Genomic DNA, 10,266 nt, shown 5'->3' on the forward strand with positions numbered 1-10,266 from the left:
CGACCCGGGGAGGCAGGGCAGGCACCAAGGGATCGGGCCTGCCATCTTCCACCGGAGGAGTGGGCCTAAGCCAGCAGGTGGTTATCTCCCGAGGGGTCCCAGACTGTGAGAGGGCACAAGTGGGGCTGAGGGACACCCTCCACCCCCCTCCCCCGACAGTGCACAAATTTTTGTGCACTGGGCCTCTAGTGTATAATAAATGTAGTTCTTCTTTATCAAAGCTTCACATGTTTTAGGAGTTAGCCAATTAATGAGAGCCAATGAAATTTGGGGTATTTTATTGGAAATTCTATGGAGTTTCTGATGAGAGGTTGATTTGGTAAACTTTATAATTTTTATAACTGCTGCTCTAATGTTATGACTTTTCTTAAGAGTATATTATCTATAACTCAGAAGTTAGTCCAGATAGAAATCTCAGATCTGTATGCAGCGTAAATGAGAGCTGACTCAATAAAGGGACAAAAACAATAATACTGTCCTGCAAAATTGTATTATAGTACTTAGTCTATTGGATTTGTGTCTGGCTCTCTAAAACTGAAGGACTTAGCTTTCATTGTGTTATTAAAAACAAAGTAAGAAATATTGGTATTAGTTTTGGATTTTCTGTAACTAGAGAAAAGGAAAAACGGTATTTTGGGAAGAGATTTGTACATCTTGAGTTGTTAATTTGTCCCAAAGAGAGATATGTCCTCATAATTGGTTAATTGTCTCTCAATAAATATAATTTTATTTTTCAAAAAATTAGCGTTGAATTTAGTAAAAAATTCTAGGTAGTCGTATTAGCTGTATTATGGAGAAGTTTGCTTAATATGATTCAAAGCTTTTATTTTACTGTTTGTTGTGGGTTTTTTTACCTGACCTTTAGAACCACTTCTCTTATTTAAAATTAGTCAGTTTCTATAGGCTACCAGGATTCACTGAAAGAACTTAATGTTGTAAATTTTAATAGGATGTCTTGGGTTTTTAAGCATTCAATACATATTTATTAATTTCTACCTGCTTGGAGCACAGTTTTAGGCACCAGAGTAGTGATCCCCAAAGTATAATTGTTGAAGACTAGTTCCCAGAGACATGAAGATGTTACTGAAAAAAGGTTCAGTGGTCAAGGAAGTTTAGAAAATACTGGATTACAATTTTTTTCAACAAATGTATTTACTGCTGGATGTTTCAGTGCCTCTATATGCATATTCATGTATCTCCCGAGGGGAAATATGTGTGCTTCCAAAACTTTCTTGGCATTAGACTTCATTTTTCCTTAGGACATCTTGAGAATTAGTCTTTTGGGGAATACATTTTGACAATGGCTTCATTAGAGAAAAGTGAAATCTCTTTCACTCTCTCCTCTAAGTGCATATATTATGTATGTGTGTGTATCTAGATATCTGTATGTCTATGTGGACATATATTGTGTATATATCATGTATATAAAATATATACATATTGTGACTATGTAATATATTACATATTATAGAATACTAGAAGCCCAGCACGCGAAATCACGCAGCCCCACCCACCCGCACGACCACCCGCCGCCTTGCCGCGTTTGCAGCTCCGCCCACCCGTGCTGGTTGTGGTTGTTACGGTGTTAGGGCCACAGGCCTTTTAAAATATAGATTACAATGTTATATCATAATATATATCATAAAATGTAATACATTTAATCCTATTTTGCCTAATTTGAGTCTGATCCTTATTTTTGAAAATTTTTATTTCAGATGGAGAACAAAGCAAAACCTAGATTATTGTTTTCTAATGATGTATGCTCAGGAAAAGGGCATATATTACATTCAGGTAAGTGTGGTTATTTCTTTAATGTGTTTCACACTTTTAAAGAAAAAGTGATAACATCAAGGGTATATTTTCATTAAAACAGGGTGTGTTAAAAGCGTAAGCCCTCTCAGATCTCTAAGATCAGAACAATATATCGAGGGCAGAAGCATCTCTCCTAGTCACTGAGAATGTGGGCTCTGAAGTTCCATTCTCTGGTTTTGCACAAACACTAGCTCTCCACTTAGTGGTGTGACAGTGGGCAGGTTGCTCATCTCTTTTTTCCTTTTCTCCCATCCCTCCCTCTCCTCTTATCCTCCTCCTCTTCTCTCATCCTCCCTCTCCTTTCTCATCCTCCCTGTTTCCACTGTTAAAAAGAACTAAGAATTAATTATATGGAAAATTTTAAAGAAGGATTTCCATTATTTTTTTAGTGGTTCTATTAATATAGTGGGGTTTTTTGTATGCTACAGTATATTTACATTTAGGTAATAAAACTGACATTTTATTTTATTAGCATGGCTAGAATAGTAAATCTATAGTGATACGGGTTTTAAGTTAGCCAGGTAGACAACATCTCAGTAATCTGGGAAGCTATTATTTCTTTCAAATTTCATTTTCCTTAGTGACTTAAGCTTAAATTTCCCAATTCATTTCTTTCACCAAAGGTCATTATTCCTTGTTTGAAATACAAATACCCCTGAGACACTAAGTCTGTCAGGGTTTCTTTTGTGTGTTTTTTTGTTTTGTTTTTTTTAGTATAAAACGTTTATGAGGTCCTTACCTAGGAGAATGTTTTGATGAAAGTGTTAAGAAAAGGTATTCTGGTCCCTGAATCAGAAAGGAAATTGTGGGCAGCTACTGGGGGTTGGGAGAGATGGGAAGGGACTTTCGGAGGAGAGGAAAGAAGGAAAAAGCTTGGCATCACATGGGAAGGTGGGCTTAACTAAGGTCAGACTTTGTCTCCCTTGACATTATACCTTGGGCCAGCTGCATTCAAATGGGCATGACCCTGGCTGGCATGGCTTAGTGGTTAGTGTCAGCCTGTGCACTGGAGGGCCTGGGGTTCAACATTTCCAGTTAAGGGCATATACCTGGGTTGCAGGTTCAATTCTCCACCTCCAGTCGTGGGTGTGTGGGAGGCAACCAATCAGTGTTTCTCTCTCTCTCTTCTCCTTCCTCCTCCCTTCCACTCTTTCTAAAAATCAATGAAAAAAAAAATGTCCTCACCCCCTCAGGTGAGGATTAAAAAAACACATGACAAATGGGCATGAACTCTTCCTTGGTTCGCAGAAAGGGAGATGTAAATGATGGTAGGGTCAGAACTGAACATCTATATATAGAAAAGCCTAAGTGACTGTTATGACCAGACCGACCGGTCGACCAGTCGCTATGACGTGTATTGACCACCAGGGGCCAGATGCTCAATGCAGTAGCTGCCCCCTGGTGGTCAGTGTGCTTCCATAGCCAACCTCCCACGGCCCGCCAACCGGCCAACCTCCCACGGTCCCTCCCCCCTGCCAGCCTGCCCCTCGCCCCCCATAGGCCCCGATCGGAGGGGCCAGCCGGCCAACCTCCTGGGGTCTCTCCCCCTGATAGGCCTCAATCACTGGCCAGGCTGAGGGAGCCCATCTGTGCACGAATTTGTGCCCCGGGCCTCTAGTTGTATATAACAGTATACAGCGTTTAAGCATATAAAAGCCAATATCCTAAATTTAGAGAGTACATTTCCTTGAAATACCTTAGAGAAGTCTTACTATAATTTCAAAATAATAATTTCAAAATGTTTTGTTTTAACATATCCCAAATATTAATGTAGTTGAACCTTGCTGTTTATTCTAGGGCCACTATATAAACACATTATGGTCAAGAACTTTTTAGAGAGAATTTAAAACTATACTGTATTTTTAAAATTAGCTTTCCAAGGAGAGAATTAATGCAACCTTAAAGATTTTTTGTAAAGTATAGGAAAAGTAAATGTTTAGGAAATTAAGGAAAGGTTGGAGTTTAGAAGGAGGATGATAAGGAACACTTCCCCTAAACAGGGTCAGTATGTAACAGCAGAGGTCAGTATTTAGTAACAGCAGCAGCTATGAACTAGCATCTATTGCATGCTTACCTATGTCAGGCATTGCTCTTTACAATTTACGCTTTACACATATAAATTCATTTAACAACCCTTTTTGTAAGAGCAGAATCATAGTGTACATATTGTTTTATAGCCTATTTGGTGTTACTTAATATATCATAGATGCCTTATGCCACTGATTTATTCCCAGGGTTTAGTGCAGGTCTGGGACATAATAAAAGCTCAATAAATATTTGGTGAGTCAGTATCATATCTTTCCAAATACTACTGTTACACAGAGAGGAAGAAGTAATCTTAGAGGACTTAAAGATGTGAAAACTTTAAATCCTAAAATAAGTGAAAATTATTTATTTTCAGATAACTAGAAATGATAATGTGAAATTAAGAAAAGGAAAAGTTTTCTTAGGATATTAAAATTACCTTGTGACTTTAAAATTATATGAAAGAAGATTCTGGGGAGGAGGTCTTTGCATGCATCCATGATCGCTGGTCTCTGTCAACGCCCTATGGAGCTGGCAGCAGTTAACACGTGGTGTTGGCAGAGCACATGGGGTTAACGTCTGTCAACGCCCTATGGAGCTGGCAGCAGTTCCGAGCGTAGTTAACACGTGGTGTTGGCAGAGCACATGGGGTTAACTGGCACCTTGTGAGCTGCTACAGCTTCTTAAGGATTTTGAAGATATCTTTCAAAATGTAAAAAAGGAACTTTTAGGAATCTACAGAAATGAAAAGTATGTAAGTAGAAGCATATCAGTACAGCATTGTTGGCACAGACAAAAAATGAGAAGCAAGCTGTATGTCTGCCTGTGAGCTGGGCAAGTTGAATGAACTGTTGTACAACTGTAGCATGGAATATTACGCATCTATTAAAAAGGATGATTTAAATATGTATTTATTAACCTGAAAGTTATTCATGGTATATGAAGAGAAAAATGTATGGCCCCCTTTTTAAATAAAATCGTAGAGGTGGGTGGGAACCTGGAGGAAGTGTGTATGGGTCTTTATGTGCTGTATGTCCATATAGAAGGTGTTGAATTGATGCACAACCAACTTTAAACATTGGCCACCCCAGCTAGCAGGGTGGAGGGCAGAGAAGGGAAGCTACTAGATTTTTCTTTGACTCTCTCTTTGACTTGGTATATGTTTTATGTAAAAAGGAAAAATAAATTAAAGGCCTACAAAAAATTATTTTCCTTTGAAAAGAAGAAAGGCAGTGCGAAATCACATTGGGCAGTATAAAATGATCAAAAAGGAGTAATTCATGGAGTGCTGTTGTTATTTCACAGAGTATGGGAATGGTTTAGTCGACTTGCATTTTGCATCTTCCCTTTTATTTTCCTCATTTTCTTTTAATAAAATTTAGTTTTGTAATTTCATCATTTTTGACCATTGTTTATTTGATTTTCATGATAAAGTATGCTTAATTATTTTTCATAATAAAAATGGTCTGTCTATCTAAATCTTTCCCCTCTTTCTTTAGCTTGAAGATGATATTATTGCCAAACCGAATTACTTTAACACTATCAAAAATTTTGCCCTTCAACTTTCTTCTGAGGAATGGATGATACTAGAGTTCTCCCAGCTGGGCTTCATTGGTAAGAAAAGTGTTGGATTTATCTACTTTTCAGAAATAATTGTGAGTCTTGGGATATTGGACTCATTCTTTTTTTAATTTTTTTATTTACTTTAAAGTTGTCTTTATTCTTTGGAAATGTATTGCTTTTGAGGAAATTCAGCTTAGAGAAATGATGTAAGGCAACCCAAAATAGTATTTGGAGGTTTCTAAAGCTGTAGTATTTACTCTAGAATTCTACAAGGCAGCCCTCTGTATGTCCACATGCAAAGCCAGCCATGGTCCTGGTGAGCATATCTGAATTCTCTATGACCCTCTTCAATAGCCCACTGCTTTTGCAAGATTGGCTTTTAAAAAATGTCAAGTTAACAGTTTTCTAATATGAATTCCTGGTATTTGGTATAGTACATGAAGTTACTGTCCAGTGATTAATTTGTATTCATTTGTTTCTTTTATTGACTAGTCAGGATGCTAATTTAAAAAGTTTTTCACTAACATTCCTAAATTATCCAACTAAAGAGAATATGTTGAAAATCAAAGAATTGAAGGAAATTTACAGGTTTAGAAAAACACCCAGAGGATAACATTTCACTTCCTATAGTACTTTAAAACTTTAAATATTAGAGGCTGGGCCTTTGATCTTGCTGATCACTTATCTCAACCTTAATTTAAGAGTCAAAAAACATCTTTACTTGTGAAGGTTTAAGTGAAGACAGAAGAACTAGGAGTCCTTGTTTTTTGCATTTATTATTTTAAAAATTTGTTTTTACCTAACCCTCTTAAATTCCTTTTTTTTAAAAAATGGGAAGAATCTTATTAAGACATGAAGGAAAAAATCTCTGACTTGATTCTTGAATCCTTTGAACCAGTAGTTGTATGATAGATTTGTAATAGAGAAAATCAGGAATTCACTACTTCCATTTATATCCAGAATAGAGGCCCAGTACATGAGATTCGTGCACTCAGGGGGGTCCCTCAGCCCGGCCTGCGCCCTCTTGCAGTCCGGGATCCCTGGGGGGATGTCTGACTGACAGCTTAGGTCCACAGGGCCGCTCCCCGCAGGGAGCGGGCCTAAGCTGTCAGTCAGACATCCTTAGCTCTGCCTCAAGGCGGGAGAGGCTCCCACCACCGCTGCTGTTCTCCCTGTGGGAGCACACTGACCACCAGGGGGCAGCTCCTGCATTGAGCATCTGCCCCCTGGTGGTCAGTGTGCATCATAATGATCAGTCATTCTGCCATTCAGTTGATTTGCATATTACCCTTTTATTATATAGGATGATAGCTCCATGTTGACCCAAAGCAAGTTTGTTATTGTGATAAGACAAGTGGGGACATTATTCATAATGACTCATAGTTGAAAGAGCACCATGAGTTAGTTTATTTGTTGTGTAGGTTTCCCTGATGTATGCCGTATGCATGCTTGGCTTCTTTATTACCGCCGTTGACTGGAATATCTTTTCAGGTAAAATGTTTCAAGCACCAGACCTCACTCTGATTGTGGAATTCATATTTATGTTCTATAAGGAGAAGCCCATTGATTGGCTCTTGGACCACATTCTTTGGGTGAAAGTCTGCAACCCTGAAAAAGATGCAGTAAGTTAATTTCCCAGGAGGTGGAAGAAGCTTCTTTTCTATATTTCATGAAAGTGACTTTTAGGGAGCTAGATTTTATGAATGAACAGTTAAATAGGTATTTCCACTTAACATTTTGAGTGCTTGCCTTCTTTCTTGAACTGACAAAAGTTTCAGTAATAGAGTGACTTTTAAATAGTAGCGGGAAAATCCAATGAATAAGTTAAGCCCACCTTTCAGTTCTGATCAGTGTGTCTCGTGTCTTTAGGCTCTGCTATCTCATTGCTGTTGGCTGCAGGTGTGGATCATATCTGTCCTCTGTGGGCTACTTAAATTTTCTTCAGATTCTCTGTCAGCTTTCTTTTTATAAATACTTTGGGGACAATATCAGACTCCTACACACCTGGAAATAAGGAATAACATAGAAGTGATATTTTACACCAAAATAATGGCAGGTCACAAAAGTACCTTTCAGTTTATTACTTGGAAGAAACCAGTGTTCACACTCACAGCGACCTTTTTGGTGGTGATAAGTGAACGATGACTTTTGCTTTGATTATTCAAACATCAAGTTACTTTCTTAGAAATCTTATTGCAAAAATTAATTTGATGTTTTTCTTGTCCAATTTGAATTGTACCTCTGAAAAAGCAAATTTTTATTTATTTGGTGTAAGCATAAATAAAATATGGGTGTACATTCTTAAAAATGAATAAGTAAATTGTGACATGTAATGACACGAACTATTTATTAAAAGCATATATTATTATATGGTTGACTTAATATTCATTCTAACAAATAGACATGTAATTTAATTTGATTTTATGACCTTATATTCCCTAGAATAGTTTTATCATGCTACCTTCCAATGCACTTTTAGGACATTATCTTCTGTAGCTATCACTGCCTTCATTCCATGATGTAAGGCCTTCCCTGTGTTTTCTTTGTGAATTACAGGAATTTTTATTATGGGATAAAAAATTTAACGCCATCTTTTCACTCCTAAAATATGCTTGCATTTATTTGGTCCTGTGCAGTTTAATCTAATATATGGCTAGGTTCTAATTTTTCCTGATAGTAAAAATTAAAACAATGAAAACCCTTTAAGTGAGCCCTTGAGGTTAAAATTCCTGATAGTAAAAATTAAAACAATGAAAACCCTTTAAATCACCGGTGCATTTAAGTCCACAGCCCTTTGGCCAGTTGTATCTGTTCTTTCACTCCTTGGCCTCATTTCTCTGTGGTCCGTACTTCTTCAGTTGCTTCCACTAGACGTCAGAGAAGCTGCCACACATACTTGCTGGTATCTGGAATGGCCTCCTTGGTGTGATCTGGGAAACCCTTCAACGCAATCTCACATTTTTTCCAAAGGCTGATTGACCGGCTCTGACTTTTCCGGCCCACATGTGTCCATTGCCTGTTGAGTGTTTGGTTCAGCCTCAGGCCCTGTTGGTTCTTCTCCACTCCCTTTGTTCTTTCCCTTCTGTCTCTCTCTCCTTCCACTTGAGTAGTTGAATTTGTGTGAATAAAATATACTCCTTTACTTCTGTTCTAGTGTTAGTAATAATGTTCACCTCTTATTTAAATTCAATAAGCCAGTCAATGTAGAAAGGTTGATGAATTTTGAAATATATTTGGTGTTACAATTCACACCTCTTACTCATAATGCAATTTATGATGGAATTTTTTGTGTGTATAACAAACATGAGGAACAGTGGTTCCCCCCAAAATCAGGCCTTTTAATACCCAGTAAATTATTGGAGGTCTTTCAAAGTGGAAATGTTTTATAAATGTCTGTTTTAACATGTTCTTGACCTAAAACTTATAAAAAGTCATTCAAAATGAAGAGTTAATGAAAGCATGACCAGCTGGCTGTGGCTGATTTGAAGCTCCAAACTAACACCCATCGAGAGCCCTGCTGGCATCGAGTGTCTCGCACTCTGATCAGTTTGACGTCAGGTTGATCTAAAGTCTAAGCTCTGAGGCACTTTGAGTTGAAACATAGATGTCCTTAACTGTGCTGAGATAGATGTATCGGTGGCACTTTTCATATCGTTTACTTGCTTATAGTCAAGTTATTGCCTTACATTTTCAAATTGCTTTCATGCAACCAAATGTCCCTTTAATTATTTGCAAATTCTTAATTATATTACCTTCTTGTATATTTTGTCTATTTGACCCAAACCTTTAGTTTATAGTTTGTGCATTTTAATATTTTTGCTTTTTAGAAATTTATTTTATTAATAATCCAGATTTGTCATTTATATGTCTTTTTCGTTTCTTTTTTTAAAAAATCTATTTTGTTGAGATTATTATAGATGCTCTCTCTCTTCTTCTGGAACCCCCATAATTTGGTTCCCACCCCACCCTAGGCCCTTGCCACCCTATTGTCTGTGTCCATAGGTACTGCATACATGCATATAAGATCTTTGTCTAATCTCTTCCTGCACCCCCCAAAGCCCCTTTCCCTCTGAGAATCGTCAGTCTGTTCCATGCCCCTGAGTCTATTCCATTCACCAATTTATTCTGTTCATCAGATTCATTATTCATTTGATTTTTAGATTCACTTGTTGATAGATATGTATTTATTGTCACTTTGTTGTTCATAATTTCTTATCTTTACCTTTTTCTTCTTATTCCTCTTCTTAAAGGATACCCTTCAGCATTTCATATAATACTGGTTTGGAGGTGATGAACTCCTTTAGCTTTTTCTTGTCAGTGAAGCTCTTTATCTGACCTTCAATTCTAAATGACAGCTTTGCTCGGGTAGAGTATTCTTGGTTGTAGGTTCTTGCTATTCATCACTTTGAATATTTCTTGCCACTCCCTTCTGGCCTGCATAGTTTCTGTTGAGAAATCAGCTGACAGTCGTATGGGTACTCCTTTGTAGGTAACTAACTGTTTTTCTCTTGCTGCTTTTAAGATTCTCTCTTTGTCTTTTGCCCTTGGCATTTTAATTATGATGTGTCTTGGTGTGGTCCTCTTTGGATTCCTTTTGTTTGAGGTTCTCTGCACTTCCTGGACTTGTAAGTCTATTTCTTTCAGCAGGTAGGGGAAGTTTTCTGTCATTATTTCTTCAAATAGGTTTTCAATATCTTGCTCTCTCTCTCTTCTTCTGGCGGCCCCATAATTCGGATGTAGATATGCTTGAAGTTGTCCCAGAAGCTCCTTACACTATCTTCATATTTTTGGATTTTTTTTCTTTTTGATCTTCTGGTTGGGTGTTTTTTGCTTCCTCATATTTCAAATCATTGACTGGATTCTTGG

General features: G+C 37.5%; 1 protein-coding gene across 8 annotated transcripts in view; it reads left to right on the plus strand.

Moving 5' to 3' along the window:
* MGAT4A (mannosyl (alpha-1,3-)-glycoprotein beta-1,4-N-acetylglucosaminyltransferase, isozyme A) overlaps nt 1-10,266 on the plus strand; it is a 107,503-nt gene that overhangs the window by 68,334 nt on the left and 28,903 nt on the right. For all 8 annotated transcript variants that reach the window (XM_014536393.1, XM_014536396.1, XM_014536391.1 and 5 more), the window contains 3 exons: nt 1,716-1,791; nt 5,337-5,451; nt 6,892-7,022. In XM_014536393.1, the coding sequence (XP_014391879.1) occupies nt 1,716-1,791; nt 5,337-5,451; nt 6,892-7,022 (322 nt within the window). The remainder of the gene's footprint in view (nt 1-1,715; nt 1,792-5,336; nt 5,452-6,891; nt 7,023-10,266) is intronic.

Source organism: Myotis brandtii, unplaced genomic scaffold, assembly GCF_000412655.1.
Source record: "Myotis brandtii unplaced genomic scaffold, ASM41265v1 scaffold1612, whole genome shotgun sequence".
NCBI lineage: Eukaryota > Metazoa > Chordata > Mammalia > Chiroptera > Vespertilionidae > Myotis > Myotis brandtii.